Genomic DNA, 24,332 nt, shown 5'->3' on the forward strand with positions numbered 1-24,332 from the left:
AAAAGATTAAATTGCCCTTATGGAATAGCATAGTTGTTCCAATATGGGAATTTAGTTCCAATGTTGAATGGCATCCTCATGGTTACAAATAGCAGAAAAAAAAGCTTGCAGCTTGTGACTTACTGTATGCATGCAAATATGCGGACAACAAATAGAATATATTTATAAGCATGCTACTATATCCTCAGGTGTCCAGTCTCACAAAAATAGTTGAAGTTGCATAAGATCCTATCCTTGTATTGTCAACAAAATATGTATTTAAAAAAATTTGTTTGCAATTTCTAGATAAGTAGTTTGAAGGATTTTCACACCTTATTATTTGGATTTTTTCGGGCACTACAACATGAACCATATAAGATTAAGTGTAAAAGGTATATTAATTACAATATTATACTTTCAGTTATTTTCTTATTTTAAAAGTATTTTTCAAAATATGATGTTGTAATAGAAAGAAATAAAAGTATGATGCTCTATCAAAAGCTTGGACTCGTTGCGAAGCACAAAACAAACATGTTTTATGAAAGTTAATCGTAATACTAGCAAGCCAAATCAAAATTGGATTTGTATAAATTTCATTTCCGCTTTGTATATATGATTTTTTTTAATATGATACGATATATATCATAATTCTTTATTAAAGTTGTTGGAATATAAATGAAATATCTTTTGAGCAACTTTACAATTAATTAACTATTAAGTTTTTGATAAAAAGTATATAAATCAAAATAAAAATGTGAAACTCACATTCGATTCCGTTGATAACGAGACATAAATTGCAGTATCAGTGGTGTGTAGACCACAGAAGGAAAAAGACGCCCACTTTCGATCTTTTACTGGGTTAAAAGTCCCTTTGTCCTTTATCTCCCAGTTCTTAGGTCCATAAATCATTCAACATTCAATCATATTCTCTTCTCTCCGCCGAATTCATCACCTTTATAACCTAATCATCATCAATCGCTCCGTTTCTGTGGCTGGGATCTTTGCTTCTACCAAAGATCTCAATCTCATAGGTATTCACAATCATATCATCACTTGTAAGTCCCTGCAACTAATGGGTTCTTGGGTTTTTTTCATGTTCGTTTCTTACTTAATATTATCTGAGATTCACTACGAAGTACGATCACTATTCTCGTTCTTTAATCATTAGTTTATTAGTTTTTACGGAATCGGTGAAGCGTCACTCGTTTGAAGCCTAAATCTGGTATAATCTGTTGTGTGAAGGAATTCAATAAGATTGAAATTAGCAGCCGTTGACTTTTCTATATGAACTGATTGCTGCACCAGTTATACATGTTTCGAGTTCCCATACATATCCTAAATACTTTTTCTCAGGATTTGGAGTGATCTGGAATGCTTGTTTTTGCAGGAAAGCAAAAACAAAACATCCAATGAAGTTTGCAATTTAGAAGCAGCTGATTCATTTTCAATCGGAGAAGATGGGGTTTAATCCCTTGGACTCATACTGTCGTCCTGTGGAAAATGGTGTATGGGCGACGGCGGTGGAAAACGAATTTGGGCCTTACACACCTTGTGCAACCGATTCACTGGTTACTGGAATTTCCCATTTGGTACTTCTTGGAATTTGCATATACAGGATATGGGTGACGAAGAAGAATTTCAAAGTGCAAAGGTTCAAATTGAGGTCGAATCTCTACAATTACTTTTTGGGATTATTGGCTCTTTACTGTACTGCTGAGCCTTTGGTCAGATTGATAATGGGGATTTCGGCTTTCAATGTTGATGCAGAGACTGGTCTTGCCCCATACGAGGTTTGTTTCTTTCTGATCGACTTAATGACTTAATGGCATGTTTGTATAAGTTATCTTTAATTGTTCATTCGTTATAACCTATATATGGGTAGGAAGAATAAGTAGTAGGATATTTAATTTCTCATGGTGATTTTATGAAAAATATTATTTTTTCTTTCAGTTACATGCAAGTAGATATGAATGTATATTTATGGCAATGTTAGTTGATTATTGAATATTGATTTGAGAAACTGATTAGAGAAGTGTATTATTGTCTTCTTTTTTCCTTTTTGGTAAATTTATTTCTATAAAGCAAAATATACTTAACTCTTTGAATTCTCTGTTTACCAAAATTCTGTCACCTGCCAACTTGAATTGACTCATAAGATGTTTGACACTTATTTCATATAGGCTTGAATATTTAAGTGCATATGTTAGGGTAGAATATTAATTAAGTAAATATATTGTTTCCATAATAACATAACTCTATAAATATGGACTACAGGAGATTGATTATTCATTATTGTGCTTGATTTGATTGATAATATTCTAGAATTAGATTAGCCATGGAACCTACCTCTCATGAACTTTATGCTAATAACAATACTAATAACAACTAATTAACTATTAGGGAAGTTAGAAAATCTATAAAGGAGGGGTGAAATTTACCAATCGATTATAAATGCTATAAGTTGTTGCAAACTTGAAGATTTTCATTTATTTTTGCAGATTGTTACCTTAGTTATCAAGACTCTTGCATGGTGCTGTGTGTTGATTGTGCTCGGGGTCGAAACCGTAATTTATGTTTGTGAAGTTCGTTGGTTTATGAGATTTGGTGTCATTTATGCTTTGCTTGGAGATGCTGTCTTGTTCAACCTTGTGCTTTCTGTGAGCCAATATTACACAAGGTCAGTTTTTTAATACTATATTCTTGCATATTTACACCATATGAAAGTTTTATAATAATAATTCAAACTTTTTTTTTTTGCAGAGATGTACTGTATCTCTATTTCAGTGAGGTTGCCATCCAGGTTAGTTTCTTTCTTTCTTTCTTTCTTTTTTTAATTTATGAATCTTCTAGACATTTGTTTTATCTGATGTAGGTTTTGTTTGGGGTATGCTTGATTGCCTATCTTCCAACTTTGGATCCTTATCCGGGTTACACCCCAATACGGGTCGACCCGTTGGATGATGGTGAATATGAAGAACTTGGTGGAAGTGAAGAAATTTGTCCAGAAAGACGCACCAACATTATTTCTAGTAAGTCCTTTTATTGGTTTAATTTGAAATTTAGTTTTACAAATTAACAACTTGAATCTTTTTATAATATCTTTTCTTGTTTCTTTTTAGGTATCTTCTTCTCTTGGATGAATCCACTCATGCTTTTAGGTTACAAAAGACCTCTCACAGAGAAAGATATATGGAAACTTGACACTTGGGATCAAACAGAAACACTTAACAGCAAGTATGTTGTTGTTTCCAGTTTCTAGTTTTTACTTATATATATTTTTCCACAAATGCTAATTCCATTTTTGCCCTTCAGATTCCAAATATATTGGGAAGAAGAGCTCCGCAAACCTAAACCATGGCTTTTAAGGGCTTTACATCGTAGTCTTGGAGGAAGGTTTGTATAATAACATTCTCATACAAAATTCTGTTAATATTAATTCATGTTTCTGTTAAAAGATTATAACTTTTATTTAATTACAGGTTTTGGTGGGGAGGCTTTTGGAAGGTATTTAATGAATATTTTGGTTTTGACTTTTGAGTTCAATTGTTTTTGCATAGTTTTGAATCTCACATGATTTGTTCCTTTTTTTTTATCCATTTGTAGATTGGCAATGATCTTTCTCAGTTTGTTGGACCACTGATTTTGAACCAACTGTTATTGGTGAGTTTACTATTAATTTCCAAACATTTCCAATGATTTATGATTTTATTCCCTTTTTTACTATTTTTAATAATGGATAATTTGTAGTCTATGCAAGAACGTGGTCCAGCTCAGATTGGTTACATCTATGCTTTCACAATTTTCGTTGGAGTGGTATAAATTCTATAACTTTTTTCTCTATGTTTATTATTCTTAAACAATTCCAAGTTCCTATTACTTTTCCTTTTTCCCAATAACCAAGGGTAAATTTGTAAAATGTTAAAGAAAGTTATTTTGGTTCATTTAGGTACTTGGTGTGTTGTGTGAGGCTCAATATTTTCAGAATGTGATGCGTGTTGGTTATCGCCTTCGTTCGACTCTGGTAATTACTTTTTTAGCATATTTTAAGGATGTTTGGAGCTTGTTTTTGTACACACCTAATTGAACCTACTTTTCCTCAAAGATTGCTGCAGTCTTCCGGAAGACTTTGAGGCTAACTAATGAGAGTCGCAGAAAGATTGCATCTGGGAAGATAGTCAACTTGATGACAACTGATTCTGAATCACTTGGGGCATGTTTCATTACCATTTTCCTCCATTTTAGTCATATATATATATATATATATATATATATATATTTTTATTATCTTTCTAATTTTCTTTCCTTTCCTTTTTCAACAGCAAGTAACCCAATCCCTTCACACTTTGTGGTCTGCACCTTTTCGTATCATTCTTGCTTTGGTTCTTCTCTACCAACAACTTGGTGTTGCTTCAGTCCTTGGTGCATTATTGCTAGTTCTTATGTTCCCCATACAGGTACTATCACTCATACATACATACATACATACATACATACATGCATGCATACATACATACATATAACTTGTAATTTGTCATTTTGAAACAGACCTTGGTTATTAGTAGAATGCAAAAAATGTCAAAGGAAGGACTGCAGAGAACCGATAAGAGAATTGGTCTCATGAATGAAATCTTAGCAGCCATGGACACTGTCAAGTACTCTCCTCTCCCTCTCTCTTTGTTCCCAATATTTTTTTTAATTATTTAAAATACCATCTTTGACTTTATTTGACTTTTGTATCAGATGCTATGCTTGGGAGAATAGTTTCCAAGAAAAGGTCCAAGTTGTTAGAACAGATGAATTGTCATGGTTTCGAAGAGTACAAATGCTAGGATCGGTATGTTATCAAGGAATGATCAAAGAATTATACTTTTTTGTGATTTTGACATTATTTCTTTTTCTTTTTGCAGTTGAATACTTTTTTCTTGAATAGTATTCCAGTGGTTGTGATTGTGGTTTCATTTGGGTTGTTTACATTATTTGGAGGAGACCTGACACCTGCTCGAGCCTTCACATCACTTTCTTTATTCGCTGTATTACGTTTTCCACTCTTCATGCTTCCAAATATGGTCACTCAGGTTCATGACTTCTCATTCCACATGCTATATCTTTACACAAGTTTCTTGTAGAACAAGCCATCTCTTTCTCTTTCTCTTTCTCTTTGGTCTTCTAACTGTTTTTGTTTTCATTTGCAGGTTGTAAATGCTAATGTGTCTTTGAAACGTTTGGAAGATCTTCTATTAGCTGAAGAGAGACTTCTTCTTCCAAATCCACCTCTTGAACCAGGGCTTCCAGCTATCTCAATTAGAAATGGCTTCTTTTCATGGGATTCAAAGGTGTCTTTTTATTTAATATGTGTTTTTTTTTTTAACTTAAGTTATGACAAAATGTGGGGACTAATTGCAAATTCTGTTATGGTTGTTGCAGCCTGATAAACCAACACTGTCAAATATAAACTTAGATATACCAATTGGTAGTCTGGTGGCAATTGTGGGAAGTACAGGAGAGGGTAAAACATCACTTGTATCTGCCATGCTTGGGGAGCTTCCACCTGTCAGTGATTCACATGTTGTTATGAGAGGAACTGTTGCTTATGTCCCACAAGTCTCATGGATCTTCAATGCAACTGTATGTACTATGTCATACTCATAAGTCATATACTCATATCATTCCTTTTTCTTAATTCCAACTTAGTAATTTATATATGTTTATTTTTCAGGTACGTGACAACATATTGTTTGGATCAACCTTTGAATCTGGTAGATATGAGAAGACAATAGATGTAACTGCACTTCACCATGACTTGGACTTGCTTCCTGTAAGTATATATCATTATGTTTCATCAATTTTCAATCTCCAGTTTCTTGTGTTCATAAGTCACTCATGAGTTATATGATCTTTTATGGTATAGGGTGGTGATCTTACTGAGATTGGTGAAAGAGGGGTGAATATTAGTGGAGGGCAAAAACAAAGAGTTTCCATGGCTAGAGCTGTATACTCCAACTCAGATGTATTCGTGTTTGATGATCCTTTGAGTGCTCTAGATGCTCATGTAGGTCGACAGGTGTTTGAGAAATGTATTAAAGAAGAATTAAAAGGAAAAACACGAGTTCTAGTTACAAATCAGCTACATTTTCTTTCACAAGTGGATAGGATCCTTTTGGTCCATGAAGGCATGGTGAAAGAGGAGGGAACATTTGAGGAACTTTCAGAGCATGGTGCACTCTTTCAAAAGTTAATGGAAAATGCAGGAAAGATGGAGGAATATGTGGAAGAACAGGAAGCCATTGAAGAAACTGATACAAAGGTATCAAAACCCGTTGCTAATGGTGTCAATGGTGAGTCAGCAAAAGATGATAAAAAGAAAGGACCAAAATCTGTTCTTATTAAACAAGAGGAACGCGAAACAGGTGTAATCAGCTTCAATGTTTTGAAGAGGTAAACCACTTACATATACATACATACATACATACATCTATACTTATATTTACTTTATTTATTTATTTATTTCAGGTATAAAGATGCATTAGGAGGGTGGTTTGTTGTGGTTATACTATTCGGATGTTATGCAGCAACAGAAACTTTAAGAATACTGAGTAGCTCATGGTTAAGTATTTGGACAGATGAAAGCACCCCAAAGAACTACAGTCCACTATTCTATAATCTCATCTATGCACTTCTATCACTTGGTCAAGTATGTTACTAATCAATCACACAAAAATTGCAATTTTTGTTTTCTTTCAAAACTTACAATTTGGGATTTTCAGGTTATGGTGACATTGGTGAACTCTTTTTGGTTGATTGTGACAAGTCTTCATGCTGCTAGGAAGTTGCATAATGCTATGCTTGGGTCCATATTGAGGGCTCCTATGGTCTTTTTCCACACGAATCCCCTTGGGCGTATCATTAACAGATTCTCAAAAGATCTTGGTGACATAGATCGAAATGTTGCCCCATTTGTGAACATGTTTTTGGGACAGGTGTCGCAGCTTTTGTCAACTTTTGTTCTAATTGGATTATTAAGCACCATGTCTCTATGGGCCATATTACCACTTCTCTTAGTCTTCTATGGAGCTTATCTCTATTATCAGGTATGTCATTTCCACATTTATACTCAAATATGAAATTTCATTGTCATTAACTCATTAATCATTATTCATTCTCTCAGAGCACAGCACGTGAAGTAAAACGATTAGATTCCATCACAAGATCACCTGTATATGCTCAATTTGGTGAAGCCCTAAATGGTCTTTCCACAATTCGTGCATACAAAGCATATGATCGAATGGCAAAAATCAATGGAAACTCAATGGACAACAACATCCGGTTTACATTAGTCAACATGAGTGCAAACCGTTGGTTAGCAATTCGGTTAGAAACAGTAGGTGGGCTCATGATTTGGCTAACTGCAACTTTTGCAGTTATGCAAAATGGAAAAGCAAGAAACCAAGAAGCATTTGCATCCACCATGGGATTGCTTCTAAGTTATGCATTAAACATCACAACATTGTTAACAACTGTTCTTAGACTCGCAAGTTTAGCTGAAAACAGTTTGAATGCTGTTGAACGTGTTGGGACTTATATTGAATTGCCTTCTGAGGCTCCTGGTGTTATTGAGGATAACAGGCCGCCACCTGGCTGGCCTTCTGAGGGTTCTATAAAGTTTGAGGATGTTGTTTTGAGGTATAGGCCTGAGCTGCCACCTGTCCTCCATGGGTTGACTTTCTTGATTCCTGCAAGTGATAAAGTTGGAATTGTTGGAAGAACAGGAGCGGGGAAATCGAGTATGTTGAATGCTTTGTTTCGGATTGTGGAATTGGAGAGGGGTAGAATTGTAATTGATAATTCTGATATTGGGAAGTTTGGGTTGACTGATTTGAGGAAAGTTCTTGGGATTATACCTCAAGCACCGGTTCTTTTTTCAGGTATGTTGAATTTCCTGAATCCTGATTTGATTAAATAACAAAAGAAAAATGTAGTTTTTGCTGATTGATTGATATTTTGTGAATGAAGGAACTGTGAGATTCAATCTTGACCCTTTCAATGAGCATAATGATCCTGATCTTTGGGAATCTTTGGAGAGGGCCCACTTGAAGGATGTTATCAGGAGGAATCCTTTGGGGTTAGATGCCGAGGTGTCAGAGGCTGGAGAGAATTTCAGTGTAGGACAAAGACAATTACTAAGTCTTTCACGTGCATTGCTTCGAAGATCAAAGATTCTTGTTCTTGATGAAGCAACTGCAGCTGTTGATGTTAGAACAGATGCACTTATCCAAAAAACAATCCGTGAAGAATTCAAATCATGTACTATGATCATCATTGCTCATCGTTTAAACACCATCATTGATTGTGATCGCATCCTTCTTCTTGATGCTGGTCAGGTATATATATTATATATCTCCCTTTATTTTTTATTTAAAAAAAAATGTAAATAATTTGCTATTTGATTTTATTCCAGGTTGTTGAGTATGATGCTCCAGGAAAGCTATTGCAAAATGAGCAAACTGCATTTTCAAAAATGGTACAAAGTACAGGGGCTGCAAATGCACAGTATTTGCGTACCTTAGCATTTGAAGCGGAAGGTGACAAGGTGGAGAAGGCGGCGGTGGCCGGACAGAAGAGGTGGCTGGCCTCCACGCGGTGGGCGGCTGCCGCCCAGTTTGCACTTTCTGCTACCCTGAATTCATCTCACAACGACCTTGTTCATATGGAGTTTGAAAATGATAATAATAATATTCTTAAAAGAACAAAGGATGCGGTTGTAACTCTTCAGGGTGTTTTGAAAGGGGAACATGATAAAGAGATTGAAGAGTCACTTGAACGTTCACAGGTCCCTAGGGAGAGATGGTGGTCTGCTCTCTATAAAGTAGTGGAAGGTATATGATTCTTAATACCCAATTATAGCAATGTACTTTTGTAAAAATATATACATATATATATATATATATATATATATATATATATAATAAAAGTAGGTTGCTGTTTCTTGCATTTGACTTTGTGTGGGGTCCACTTGCAGGTCTTTCGGTGATGGGGAAGTTGGGGCGTAACAAGCTCCAGCTATCAGAATATGGGGGATTTAAAGATGAAGCGATTGATTGGGACCATGTTCAGATGTAGTAATGGAATGAATGGCTTCAATGATCAAGTCAAGATCAATTATGGTTGATTGGTTTTGGTCTAATTTGAAATATATAATTAAAATGTAATTTCCATGGAACTGTAATTTTTGACCAGATAGCCTATAAACACACGGGGATTGGCCCCTTATCTACATTTTTGTTAATTGTGTTTAAGAAAGATTTTTACATAGATTTTGAAATAAATTTTGCACCAAAGGGGGATTTTGTCAATTTACTTTGAAGCAAAGAACATAATTTTTCATTGATTCGAGTTTTTTACTTAAAAGTTAAAGGCTAAAAGCTCGTTACCGAACATACTCTATGTATTTTTGAGTTGCTTAAACTTGATTAAAAAATCCTCGACTTTTTGTGATGAGAATATTTTTAGTTGAATTTATCACCATACTCTCCTATCCTCTTCCTCATGTTCTAGTTAAATTTACAATCATACCCTCCTACTATGAGAGTATGATTTGTATGTTGAGTTTGCGATGACGTGTAGGTGGTGGAGGGGATGGCGGAGTGGGTGGGGAATTCGGTTGGGGTGAGGGTGGTGGTGACGGGTTGCCAGTGGGAGATGCCGGATCAGGTTGCGATTCGACGGAGGTGGCCTCGGGGACAACAGGTGTAGGTGTGGGAACCGATTGGAGAGGAGTATAGGATATGGGTGTATTTGGAGGGGTGGGAGTAGGAGAAGGTGGTACAGGAGCATGTGGGGTGGGGGTGGGGGGAGAGCTATGTGAGAGTGGTGTATTGGAGGTAAAGAATTCCTCAACAATGGGTAAGGAGGAAAGAGGAAGTGATGAATTTTTGTAAGGGAAGATGTGTGTGTGGAACTCAACATGGCAAGAGTGGTAGAGTTGGCGAGTTTCAGGATGAAAACACTTGTAGGCCGATTTGGCAGCGGAATAACCTAAAAAGATGCAAGGGGAAGATCTAAGATGAAGTTTTGAGGTGGAATAGGGACGGAGCCATGGATAGCAAAGGCATACGAAGGGTTTGAGTTTCTTGTAGTTCGGGTGACGACCATAGATAAGGTTAAATGGACTTTGGGAGTTTAGAATTGGTGTTGGTAAACGATTGATGAGGTGAACAACTGTTTGGAAAGCATAAGACCAAAAACGAGAAGGAAGACCCGCAAAGTGTAAGAGAGCGAGACCAGTTTCGACAATGTGGTGATGGTGACGTTCGACTATGCATTTTGTTCGGGTGTATGCGGAGGAGTGGTGTAGTGAGAGATGCCCATGGATTGAAACATGGGAATAAGAACTTGATACTCCCCACCATTATCAGTGAATATAGATATAATGAGTGTATTAAAATATTTTTCAACCAAGGTCTTGAATTGTGGAAATAGTTTGGCAACATTGGATTTATATTTGATTGGATAAAGCCATATGTATTTGGAGTAGTAATCAACAAACACCACATAATAGACAAAGCCATCAATGGATTTTTGCATAGGGCCCCATACATCCGAGTAAATGAGTTGAAAAGGTTTTGTTGCAACAAAAGAGTTTTCACCAAATGGAACTTTGTGACTTTTATTAATGGAGCATGAAGCACAATGTAAATTAAATTGCGAAAAGGACTTGAAACTAAGATTTATATCTATAACAAGATGTTTTAAAATGTGAGTAGATGGATGGCCAAGTGTGAGATGATAATCGAGAAGTGATGCTTTAATGGTGGTGTTGATTTACAACTTCAAGGAAGGGTTGATGTAGTAGACATCATTTATGCTCTCCCCCCACATTAGAGACGCCCCCGTTCATAGATCCTTCACGAGAAAATGGAAAGGAAAGAATTCAACAAAAACTCGATTAGCACGACATAATTTAGCAACAGATATAAGATTTTTACGAAGACAGGGGAACACAAAGAACATTAGATAAGGATAGAGGACGAGATGAAGTGGGAAGATTAGTGTGACCGGTGTGAAAGATAGAAAGAGTGGTATCATCGCCTAGAAGAGTTACATCCGGTCCACCATATTCTGATACAGTGTGAAGAGCGGATCGATCAGAGGTAAGATGATGAGAGGCTCCACTGTCAAACATCCATGGAGCGGGGTTGGATGCGGAAGTTTGACTCGAGGAAGTGTTATTAGCAACTGGGTTGTGATTGGTGATGTGATGATCTTTAAGGAAGCGGGTGAGTTTTTGGCATTCTCTGGTTTTGTGACCAGGTATGGCACAGAAGTGACAGAATGATGATGAGCGATTGTTCCTGTTCTGGTTGTTGGTAACTCGATTATTTCACGACTGATTTTCAGCAGTGGATCTATTGGGACGGAAAGAATATCCGTTTGATGAGCGATTGTTGAACCGCCCAGATTGGTGTTGTGAGTAGTTAGCAGTGGCAATGATTGGAGCAACATCAACCTCGGTTTCCTTGAGGGATCTTTCAAATTCAACAAGTTTGTCAAATAATTATGTGAATGAAATGGAGGTTTCGCGGACCTTCAGAGCAGCAGTAATTGGTCCATACTCTCCACCAAGGTGATTGAGTATGTGGACCAAGAGATCTTCTTCATGAACAGGGCTTTGCACAAGTGTAAGTTCATTGGAGATGAGTCTCATATCATTGAGACATTCAGTGACGGAGTGATTTCCTTTGGGATTCTTAGCAAGTTTGGACTTGAGTGACATGATTCTAGAATGAGATTGACTGGCAATGGCATAACTCTTGCTTAACTGATCCCAAGCTTCCTTAGCAGTGGTGGTGGATGTGATGATTGGTTGAATGACGTCGGAGCAGCTTCCAAGAATTGTGCTAGTTGAAGATGATTTGATATTTACGATACCAGACTATGTATGCTGGATTTTGTGTGGTGATATCTTTATCAGTTATCGTTTTGATTGGTGTGGAATCGCCAGTGAGGAAGTTTTCAAGATCAAGACCAATTAGGGTTGATTGAACTTGTTTGCGTCATATTGGGAAATTAGTTGTAATGAGTTTGATCGGAAAGTAACTGGCGGTTGTGATTTGAATGATGGTGTTGGTGTTGGATTAGGTGTCTAAGCCCATAACTATTTTGGTATGTACATGACCCGATTATGAGCATGGTCCTTTTGGGTTGCCTTCACCATAGCAATTGATAGGATAAATTAAGGAGAAAGAGGATTAATTATGATTATTAATATAATATATGAATAATATATTAAAAGAGAAATCATATTGTTTAATTAATATTGATCAATAATTAATTTAGAATTAATTTTGTGGTCAAAAGAGATTAATTGAACTTAGGGGACTGGAATTGCAATTACAAGATAATTGGTTTTGGGCTGTAGATCCCTTAGGAATAAGGTGGACGAATTCAAGGTGGAAGCCCACTTAGAAATCGTCCAGGCCTTGATTTTGGAAGGATCTAAAGGGCTGCTTGGTGGCTAAGCAATCCAATTAGGGTTTTGACTGAAACCTTAGCAGCTCACCTATAAAAGGAACCCTAAGGCTCCCAAAATTCGGCCCTATGCTTCTCAAGAGTTCCTTGGACGAATTTTATGTCTCCTCCTCCCTCTCCTAAGTCATCTTGTTGCTTATGGTGTTTGTGACTCCATTAGAGGTGCAACACTTGGGGCACTAAGCTTTCAAGAGTCAATGACTTTGTGGTTTGTGATTGTTATTGCTACATAACAATCAAGGTAAGATCTAAACCCTAATTACATGTTAATTTCGATTATAGTATGCTAGATCTAGGGTTTATGAGCTTTGGATGATTATTTCATGTACAACTAGATAAACTAGATCCAAAGCTTTAGGGTTTGCATGTGCACCATATGATTGATGTAATGCTCAAAACCCATCAGTGGTATCAGAGCCTAGGCTGTTTATCTAATGTATTTGATGCTAATGTGAATTGTTTAAAGCTGGAAAATTTTAGTTTTTGCTTTCTGCCTGATCACCACGAGGTGGTAAAATCACCACAAGGTGGTGTCGGGTCAGATGGCAGTTTTTTCGGGATTTTGACCTATTTTGGCTTGGGATAATTACCAAAAACGTTTTTTAACAGATAAAATCCAATTTTTTCATTATGGTATTGATTATCCTAATCCAAATAGTAGATAATTGTCAAAATTAAGATAATTACTTGTTTTATAAGATAAAGATTAATTATTTGTAGTTTTGATTTGAATTATCTTGTAAGGAAATTGAATTAGGTCAAAGATAATCACCAATTATTTGATTAATTGAATTATTTGTAATTTGATCTAGAAGGTTTTGAAAAGTTTCAAAACTTGTCCTCAAGTTTTGGAATTTAAAATTTAATTAAAAGGTCTTAATTTTGAAATACTAAATTTTAAAACCTTAGTATTTTGAAAAGTTCGAATTACACCATTATGGTTTTATTAAATTAATTAAGTGTGTAATTAAAAGAGAGTTATGTAACAGCAGTCAAATTTAGATAAAAAATAAGTTGTTCAATAATCTTAATTGGGATGAACAAAGTGGTAGAGACTGTAACAAGGTTTCCAAAAATATAAAGAACACTAAAATCCGAGTTATAACGAAGAAGTTATGACCAATCGAAGATCCGCGACAAAAGCGGCAAAACACTGTTCAGTGTAAAAAGTGAGTTTTCAATAAAAGGCTTTTTAGCCTTAACAATCTAAATGAAAGTTGTAGAATATGTTAAACCGAGAACTTTCATAAAAAGAATGTCAAAATCTGACTTCATATGAGGAAGTTATGATTTTTCTAAGTTTCAGTATAACAGTATACAGCTAAAAACTCGAAATAAAGATCGAGTGATTTTTAGCCAACACAACCTAAACGACAATTGAAGGTCTCGTCAATAGTAGTACATCGGTAAAAAGACAGACAAAAACGGACGTCGGATGAAGAAGTTATGAATTTTTAACCGATTTTCCTGTCCCGGTCTGTTAAAAATAATAATATTAAAAATAAAGTCAAAATTAGCCGACGAAGTCTAAACAAAAGTCGTAGATTGTAATTTTACCTACGCGTGCATATAAAGAACGTAAAAAACGGAGCTCGTATGCGAAAGTTGTGAATTTCGCAAGTTTTGGGCACGAAAATTGAAAAATATTGAAAACCGGGAAAAATCGCAAGGCTGAGAACCGGCCACGTCCCCTCGCATGCGAGGCTGCCGCGTGTCGCCTCGTGTCAGCTTCTGATTGGACCGAAGTCGCGGTCCAGTGCGCATCCGACACACCCTTCGCACGGTGGCGCCTCTGAGCTCGGACCCGTGTCCGCTTGCGAGCCGAGCCACGCGTCCCCCTTCCCTCGCTGCCACCTCGCCTGCTGACTCCTCCCCCTCGGTCCGAACTTCGGCCTATAAATAGGTTGCGAGATCTCCCGGTTCTTAACTCATTTTCACTCCAAATTTCATGTTTTTTTCACAATTTTCACCCCTTTAAACTTCCTTACAACCCCCCAAAGCCCCGATATCATATTTAACACTCGAAGCAAGCCCCGAAGCCCCGAAATTCTCGAAAAGCTAACCTCTTTCCAGTCGAAGTGCTGCCCGCATAAAGCCCGGTTTTAATCGAAAACTCGCAGTTTCTTCGAGAAAGATCATTTATAGAAACGAAACGCTGCCCAAATCACCACTTATCAAGTGAGTTCATACCCCTATAATCTACATTTTTAATGGTTTTAAATGCTTTTTAGGGGGGAATACAAGTTGAACACAAGCTAATTGTGTTAATAATTACATGTGATATCAATCACATAAACGATTTCCTTATGCTTTTAATTACCAAATGCTTCCAAAATGACTTAAAGTCATGTATACTCTTTTCAAAATCACATAGACCCTTTTTAAAATACCGATAAACTCTTTTAAATATGTTTATAACTCTTTAAATTTATAATTGTCAAAAGCATGTTCTTATATCTATAAGTATATAAATAAGACTTAAAAGGCTTAGGACTAATGAGTTGCCTTAATTCCTTTTTCCTTGTTTGGATGTGGACTTATGGTGGTGTTATTTGTCCGAAGGCCGTTTCCTTCTTAATTATATATATTATACATATGGAAATCTAAAAGGTTACTTCAATCGGTATCATTGCCTTTGTATCATGCTGAGCAAAGGGATACTTTCAGGATAGATCATGCTAATCAGATAGAACCTATAAATTATAATAGATATAATTTATGAAAACAACGAGAAATCTATTTTCTAGATAAGTATACGAGATCTAAATTACTTTGTCAAGAAAAGGTTATAATTCAATCTTTACTCAAACTAAAATGTGATGGTACGTCTTCAGGACATAGCAATACTTGCTATGTTATATCCTTGCAACCAGAATCTCCTGGAGGGAGAGCGGGCATTGTGTGTATAGATCTATACGGGACCGACAATCCCACATCCCGACTGCTAGCTACAGTTCGACAGACCAGCCATGGGGTGACAAATGTCACATATTCAGTTTCGACACCAGTAGGTCGTCGTGTTCATTCTAGTCCAGCATGGGTACAACTTTATCACATTTTAAACCCTAATTAACCAGGTTAATATTAGGGTAGTTATTCATCGGTAGTTTATTTTTAAAAAATACTATTGTGTTCATTCCGAAGGACAGGGCACGAGATTGGTGGGAGGAGATTGGACGAGCTATTGGTGATGACTCAGTTTTGGATGCGATGACCTGGAGTGATTTCACGACCAGGTTTAGGGCCGAGTTTGCACCTGTCATTGAGGTGCATCAGCTTGCTATAGAGTTTCAGGACCTCCAGCAAACGATAGAGACTGTGGCGGAGATTGCCGCAAAGTTTAGGGAGAGGGCCCTTCTCGTTCCACAGTATGTGGCGGACGAGGAGATGAAGAAGGCCCGATATCATGAGATGTTGTGGAGTGATATCCGCCAGTTTGTGAGCCGCTCCAGCTGCAAGACGCTGGAGGACATGATTGCGAGGGCTCGTGAGAGGGATATTGATCTAGAGATGGAGAGGAAGAGGAAGCCAGAGGTGGCGTCTGGCGCAGCGGGTTCGGGCATGAAGCCCAAGGTGTCTGATCACAGGTCTAGGGGACAGCAGAGCCACAGTCGGTGTGGCAAGTGTGGCAGGTTGCATGATGGGGTGTGCAAGGCGGGGAGTTCCGATTGCTTCAAGTGCGGTTGGATTGGGCATATGAGTAGAGATTGTACAGCTACACCACTACCCCCATTGCAGCATCTGATCTGATTTGCTTCCATTGCAATCAGAGGGGACACAAGAAGTCCCAATGTCCGAGTTTAGCATCAGCAGTACAGGTGGTGGTACCCGCTCCTACCACACTGAGGATTACAGACGACCGACAGGGTCGTGCTGAGGCACTAGTGGCGAAGAGTAGAGCTTTCCAGTTGACAGCAGAGGAGGCACGAGCGACTCCTGATGTGGTTGCTGGTATGTATTTTCTCCATCTTCTCTTTACTACTTTTGATTATTACTCATGTTTTTGTGTTGTTTATAGGGTCGTTCCTAGTGAACGACATTTCAGCTATGGTATTGTTTGATTCGGGGGCTAGCCGATCGTTTGTGTCGCTTGCACTTAGCAAGCGATTTAGCAGAGCTCCGGGGGAGCTGGATTGCCCACTTGACGTTGAGATAGCAGATGATAGGACCGTCAGGGTCGCAAGAGTTCATAGAGGATGTACACTTCGGTTATTTGATGAGCAGTTTTCAGTGGACTTGGTTCCTATTCCCCTGTGAGGGGATAAGGTTATCGTGAGTATGGATTGGTTGAGCCCCAATGGGGCGGTTATAGATTGTGAGCATCAGTTGGTTAGAGTTCGCACTCCCAGTAGGGGAGAGTCAGTGATTCAGGGTGAGAGACCACAGCGCAGACCGATTCTTTGTTCAGCAGCAAGAGCGAGACGCTACTTTCAGCAGGGTTGCGCAGGATATGTTGCTTACGTCATGGATACCCGGGATAAGGGTAAGACGACAGTCGATGATGTACCAGTGGTATGAGAGTACCCGGATGTGTTCCCGGAGGATGTTCCTGGAATACCTCCGGAGAGACAGGTCGAGTTCCGGATCGACCTGGTCCCTGGTGCGGCTCCGATAGTCAAGGCACCATATCGGTTGGCTCCTCCCAAGATGCAGGAGTTGTCTAAGCAGCTGCAAGAGCTGCTAGACAAAGGTTTTATCAGGTCGAGCAGTTCACCATGGGGAGCCCCGATCCTGTTTGTGAAGAAGAAGGACGGGTCGCACCGTATGTGCATAGATTACCGGGAGCTGAACAAGGTGACGGTGAAGAACCGTTACCCGCTCCCGAGGATAGATGATTTGTTCGACCAGCTTCAGGGAGCATCTTGGTTCTCCAAGATTGATCTACTGTCCAGATATCACCAGATGCGGGTCATGGATGATGATGTGCAGAAGACCGCTTTTAGGACCTGCTATGGTCACTATGAGTTTGTGGTGATGTCGTTTGGGCTCACCAATGCTCCAGCCGCGTTCATGGATCTCATGAACCGCGTGTGCAGACCGATGTTGGATCGGTCTGTGATAGTATTCATTGACGACATCTTGGTTTATTCCAAGACTCAGGAGCAACATGAGGAGCACCTGAGAGAGGTGCTAAAGACCTTGAGGAGGGAGAGACTTTTCGCAAAGTTCTCAAAGTGCGAGTTCTGGTTGCGCGAGGTGAAGTTTCTGGGACACCTCGTCAACCAGAAGGGTATATTAGTCGATCCGGCCAAGATATAGGCCATGATGCAGTGAGAGGTCTCGAAGTCTCCATCCGAGGTTCGGAGCTTCCTGGGTTTGGTAGGGTATTACAGGAGATTCATCCCGGATTTCTCCAAGATAGCAGTTCTGCTAACCCGACTGACCAAGAAGTCGGTGGTGTTTTGTTGGGGTCCTGAGCAGCAGACAGCCTTTGAGACGCTCAGACAGCGACTGTGCGAGGCGCCGATTCTTACGCTGCCAGAGGGAGTAGATGACTTGGTAGTCTACTGTGATGCTTCGATCACATATATGGGAGCAGTGTTGATGCAGCGGGGGCATGTGATAGCTTATGCCTCGAGACAGTTGAAGCCTCATGAGGCTAACTACCCGACGCATGATTTAGAGCTGGGGGTTAGTGGTGTACGCCCTCAAGATTTGGCGGTATTACCTCTATGGGTGTAACGCCCCAATTCTCAGGTATTAATTTTTGTTATAAGATCTCTTTGAATTCAAGGTCTACTCGACGAGTCGGTTGCCTTGACTCATCGAGTAGCAGCGGGTTGGTCCACGTGTTTAAGTGACCTACTCGCCGAGTCCGAGGAGGGACTCGACGAGTAGGAGTTGGAGGATGAAACCCTAATTTCCGGGGTTTTTCACCCTATTTAAGGGATCATTTGGCCTCCTCAGCCTCCCCTATATTGTCCCTTGTCATCTCAAACCCTAACTTTGTGTGTGTGTGCTTTCTTGGTGTGATAAGCTTAAAGAAGGATTTTGGGTGGGAAAACACTTGAGGAAAACAAGTAAGTTGAAGCAAGGAATTTGTGGGGAATCAGAGAACTACTTCTGTGAGCACTCTTTTGAAGGTATCCAGCTGTTCTATGGCTCATTTCTTCTTAGATCCCTTTTGGATGATTATTAAGAAGCTATTCGGGTGTTGGAGCTAAGATCTGAAGTTGCAAACTTCAGATCTGAACTTTCCTTGGTCTCTAAGGCCCTAAAGTTGCCAGCTTTGACAAGTATGGACCTCCCCTCAAGTGTTAGATCTCATTGCAAACTTGGTTTTGTCATCTTAGAGCTTTAAAGCTTTGCATGCACGTAAAGTTTGCAACTTTACGTGATAACCATGCCTTAGGAGCTTAGATCTGCAATTTGGAGCCTTTGCATGACTTAAAAAGCATCTGTATGGTTGAAGAATTGAAGAGACTCGGCGAGTCGCAAGGTCGACTCGCCGAGTCATATGAAGATAGTCATGTACTCGACGAGTTGGATGAACAACTCGGCGAGTCCGATGAAGATTGCCTTGGGCTCGGCGAGTCAGTCGTATGACTCGGCGAGTCGGCTAGGGTTTTTCCCCAACCCTTTGATACGCGTGAACTCGGAGAGTTATAAGGAAACTCGACGAGTCAACCAAGGATTTCACCACATCTCGAGTTCAAGAAGGACTCGAAGAGTCGGTAAACTGCACTCGAAGAGTCGGGTCAACATGGACTGTTGACCTTGACTGCTGGCTTTAACATTGACCAAGGGTTGACCAGTTGACCTCTGGGGGTATTTTGGTAATTAGAAATTTATGAAAAAGGGTTTTATGGTAACTATAGGTGGTAGAGTTCGTGTCGGTGATCCGAGAGGTTGAGCTTATCTTCTGAATCGACAGCTGCGAGGTGAGTTATCCTCACTATATTAACAGGGTCTACGGCACCAAGGCCGGCCCTTTATGATTTACATCCTGGGTTAGGATGGTCGTTATGTTATTGCTATGTTAGATTACGTCCTGGTTTAGGATGGTTGTTATGATTATTGTTATGCTAGAATTCATCCTGGTTTAGGATGGTTGCTATGGTAGGTTTCATCCTGGTTTATGATGGTTGCTACGCTAGAGATCGGTTAGATCGGCATCCTGGTTATAGGATGGTTGCCATGATTAGTGATCTGTAAGATCTGCATGTTTAATTGTTTATATATATGTGCACATGTTTGTTGGTTTGGAGAAAGGGTTGAGGCAGGTCTTGTTGTCTGCAGTAGGCCAAGACACCCTGGGCGGACCAGGTAGACTGCAAGCCCGAGCCGGGCAAATCTAGTCAGGCTGAAGGCCCAGCGAGCGGTTCGGATAGGCTGAAGGCCCGAGGAGGGCGGTCCAGACGTGCCGAGGGCTCGGAGAGCGGTCCAGATAGACTGAGGACCGGGAGTCAGTCCAGTCAGACTGATGACTCGTTATGCATGATGTATTGTTTGCTTATATGTTTATATGATATGGTTATATCTGTATGACGTTGGTATTTTGGGGGTAACTCACTAAGTCTTCGAGCTTACATTTATCGAATGTTGTTTCAGGTACTTCTGATGATCGCGGGAAGGCAAAGGCGTGATCGTACCGCTCCTCACATTTTATGATTTTATGATTTGATTCTGGGATACTCTGACAATATACTATTTTGGAAACAAGTTTGTAATAATCATGTGTTTTGAAATGTTTTAAAAAGTTTTAAAATTGGCTCGAATTTTATGGGTGTTACAAGTTGGTATCAGAGCTTTGGTTTGAGTAAATTGGAGGAAACACTCAGGTGTATCCAGTCTCAAACTGAGGACAAGGTTATAAAACGATTTTCTTAAAATGTTTTCAAAATAATAAAAGGAGGATGCAAGTGTACGATCAGCCGGAGCTCGCGGATAGACCCCAAAATACCTTACGGATTATTTGAGTTATGAGATATGATTAGAACAGCATGCTAGTACTAGGCTAGGGGAGTACGGAGGTAGTACTCAAGACCACGGAGCGGATTCAGCAAGTCCGGAGCAGGCTCCAGACTGCTCAGAGTCGGCAGAAGAGTTACGCCGATAAGCGACGTTCGGATTTGGAGTTTCAGGTGGGCGATATGGTCCTCCTGAAAGTGTCACCCTGGAAGGGTGTTACCAGGTTTCGGAAAATGGGGCATGCTGGGCCCCCGGTTCATTGGCCCGTTTATGGTTTTGGTCGGGGTGGGTCGGGTTGCCTATCGGTTAGATCTTCCAGCAGAGCTCAGCCATATCCACAGCACGTTCCATGTTTCTCAGTTGCGGAAGTGCTTAGTGGACGATTCATCAGTGGTACCCCTTGAGGACATTCAGGTTGATGATAGCCTGAACTACATCGAGAGACCAGTGGCGATTTTAGATCGCAAGACGAAGGAGCTGAGAAACAAAAGGGTGGAGTTAGTGAAGGTGCAGTGGCAACACCGCAAGGGTTCGGAGTGGACGTGGGAGTCCGAGGAGGAAATGAGGGAGCATTATGCATAGTTGTTTTCAGAGACAGCAGACTTCGAGGACGAAGTCTAAGACAAGTGGGGGAGAATTGTAACACCTGGTCTCAGGTACGCGGTTAAATTCAAGTCAAACTTCACATTTTACCCTTAGACTCGGCGAGTTGGAGGCCCAACTCGTCGAGTAGGATCGACTCCGGGTCGGGGGACTAAGTGGCCTACTCGACGAGTCGGAAGACCGACTCGGCGAGTAGGAGTTGTCCGAGTAAAACCCTAAATTGGAGGGTTTTCACCCTATTTAAATAACTTATGAGGCTTCCACCCAGCCTCCATCACCCCCAAGTCCTGTCCTCGAAACCCTAATCAGTTGTGAGCATCTTTGAGCTATATTGTGCCTTTGCATCTTGATTTGAAGCTAGAAGAAGGGAGGGAAGCTTGGTGAATCAAGGAGAAAGTCAGTGGATTCTGAGTTTGGTTGAATTTTCCAGTGTATTTGAGGTAAATAGCCCATATCTTGACCTCCTATGTGTTAGATCTAATTTGGGGTTTGAACCTTGGCATCTTTGAGGGCATTTCCATGTCATTTCGGACTTTAGGGTGTAATGTAGGGTAGAAGCTTCAGATCTGGAACCTTGGAGGGTCCTCATGGCATAAAGGTGTCATCTCTATGGTCATGAGAACCCCATGCATGTAATAAACCCCATTTTTGGTCCTTTAAGCTTAAAAGTCCCATGCATGCACGTAAAGTTCGTGACTTTACGTGTTATATCAGCCTTAGGAGCCCAGATCTACCTTTTGGATGAGCTTTGCACAACAGAAATCGAGTTATGGACTTGGACATAAGTAGACTCAGCGAGTCTCTTTTGGGACTCGGCGAGTCGGGGGGTTTGGTTCTCCAATCTTCTATGTTTTGAAGGGATCCAATTATGTTTAGAAGGGATCTAGATGAGTCCAGAAGAAGGACTCAACGAAATAGACGTAGTTATGGACCTGGATACCATGGGACTCGGCGAGTGGATGAACACACTCGGCGAGTCCAAGGCAATCCCCAACCCATGAAGAAGGACTCGACGAGTTGTTCATACAACTCGGCGAGTCACATACTAGTCACACTCGTATGGTGAAGATGAACTCGACGAGTTCAAGGATGAACTCGGCGAGCCATATGAGGATAGTCGCGATGTTAGGTTTGAAGGAGAACTCGTCAAGTTCTTGCTAGACTCGAGGAGTAGAGTCGGGGTTGGGAACAAACAAAAGAATAGGGACTCGACGAGTTGGTGAATCAACTCGGCGAGTCAGGTCAACTGGGTGTTGACTTTGACCAGGATGTTGACTTTAGCCAGGGGTAAAACGGTCATTTTTACCCTAAGAGCAATTATCAGTTTTTTTTTGACTAAGTACCTTTATGGAAATTATAGTCGGAGAGTCGCCGGAGCAGCAGGTAGAGATTCCTCACCCAGAGTTACAGAAGTCAGTCATACGAGGTGAGTTTCCTTCCAGTAGGAACAAGTCTACGGCCACAATGCCGACCCGTTTAGATGATAGTAGTTCCGGACTTCGTTCCGATGTCGGGGTGGTCCCGAGAAGTAGTTATGTATGCTTGATGTCTTCGTGATTCATGCATGCTATGATATGTGTTATATGTTCCGAACTCCGGTCCGATGTCGGGCAAGCCCGATACAGTATATGTGATTATGTTATATGTTATGTTCAACTTATACCGGACTTTGGTCCGATGCCGGGCGGGGCCCGATGCAGTGGGCGGGGCCCAAGTTATTCCGGACTTCGGTCCGATGCCGGGCGGGGCCCGATGTAGTGGGCGGGGCCCAATTTATGCCAGACTTCGGTCCGATGCCGGGCGGGGCCCGATGCAGTGGGCAAGGCCCAATATGTGTTATATGTGTTATTGTATGATATGTGGTAGTTTGGGGGAGCTCACTAAGCTTCGTGCTTACAGTTTTCAGTTTTGGTTTCAGGTACTTCCAGTAGCAAAGGGAAGGGCTCGGGTTGATCGCATGACACACACCATAGTCACAACCTGGGAGTTTACTCTGATGATTTGTTATGAGATCTTGATTTGAGATAGACACTATGATGTTTTATGATACATGAATTATGATTTTACTTATGACTTGAATGGTTTATGATTTTAATGATGATTTGAAAACAAAAATTTTTGGGTCATATTTTTGGGATGTTTCATATATATATATATATATATATATATATATATATATATATATATATATATATATAGTTTATTAATGATTTATGAGATGATAAATTAATTAGAAACTAGTTTGGAATAAATTTGGATTAATTCAAAGTATAGGGACTAAATGGTATTTATTCAGTAGTTGAATAATGGAATGTTTTGTCCCATGATAATTACAAGGAAGGAGATTTGAATGTTGACAAAATGGATTATTTTATTATTATATTTATCTAGTTACTAATTCAAATTAACTTTCTTTCCAAGCAACTTGTAACAACCCAAAATCCCAGACTAAATTTTCATTTTTTTTAAATAACAAAACATCTATTTTTAATAAAGCTACATTCAAAATGGAGCGTTTTGTCAAACGCTAAAAGCTAGAAGCTCTCAAACGCTCCGTGCCGAACACGCCCATAAAATAGTCCCATTTGACTTAGTTAATAACCAATTTTGTTTTTATTCAAGCCATACCAAACACCACTTAAAAGGACATTGTTCTATTCTATTCCATTCAGTCCCACGTAACAAATGCTACCTTAGGATCCTCTTACGAGCCCTCATCTTAGGGTGGGTGATGTATAATAACATTATCATATGAGAAAAGGGCTATATAATGTTAAATGATAAACAATATTATAAAGTAATGTTGAAATTGTACCCTGTAACATACACGTTTTGAAATCGTGTTATGTAATTTGAAAAGCTAATAATATTATGAAATATTATGTGAAATTGAGTGTTGAGTTCTAACAGATAGTTTTTACTAGAAATGAAGTAAAACTATGTTTAGAATCACTCATAAAATATTGGAAGTCTTATGAGATTCCAATTAAAAACCAAATAGTGAAATTTAGCGAAAATATAAAATTTGAAATAAGTAAAATTTTATTATTGAAAGTTGTAGATAATCTCGTTAGAAACATTTAAGCAAAAACCTCATCGAAATCCGAGTTATAACGAAGAAGTTATGACCAATCGAAGATCCGCGACAAAACCGGCACGGCGCCGAATGACGTAAAAAGTGAGTTTTTGATAAACTACTTTTTAGCCTTAGTGATCTAAATTAAAGTCTTAGTATTCGTTAAACCGAGAATTTTGATAAAAAAGAACGCCAAAATCTGACTTCGTATGAGGAAGTTATGATTTTTACAAGTTTC

The 24,332-nt window shown here is 39.5% G+C and overlaps 1 protein-coding gene across 1 annotated transcript; it reads left to right on the forward strand.

Annotated features, from left to right (window-relative positions):
- The first annotated feature begins 774 nt into the window (after positions 1-774).
- Positions 775-9,329, forward strand: LOC145123449 (ABC transporter C family member 2-like). Its single transcript, XM_079058661.1, has 26 exons — positions 775-1,034; positions 1,367-1,769; positions 2,478-2,656; positions 2,740-2,779; positions 2,852-3,008; positions 3,099-3,213; positions 3,292-3,372; positions 3,459-3,483; positions 3,583-3,639; positions 3,727-3,792; positions 3,926-4,000; positions 4,082-4,189; positions 4,299-4,433; positions 4,525-4,631; positions 4,720-4,813; positions 4,887-5,054; positions 5,172-5,312; positions 5,404-5,604; positions 5,696-5,794; positions 5,888-6,414; positions 6,490-6,670; positions 6,744-7,067; positions 7,145-7,901; positions 7,990-8,357; positions 8,435-8,852; positions 8,996-9,329. Exons 2-26 carry the CDS (start codon positions 1,437-1,439, stop codon positions 9,094-9,096), a joined length of 4,857 nt encoding a protein of 1,618 aa, XP_078914787.1. The 5' UTR covers positions 775-1,034; positions 1,367-1,436; the 3' UTR covers positions 9,097-9,329.
- Positions 9,330-24,332: the final 15,003 nt, after the last annotated feature.

The sequence above is a fragment of the Lactuca virosa genome, chromosome 7 (genome assembly GCF_052849685.1).
Source record: "Lactuca virosa cultivar CGN04683 chromosome 7, Lactuca_virosa_CGN04683_v6, whole genome shotgun sequence".
NCBI classification, from domain to species: Eukaryota; Viridiplantae; Streptophyta; class Magnoliopsida; order Asterales; family Asteraceae; genus Lactuca; species Lactuca virosa.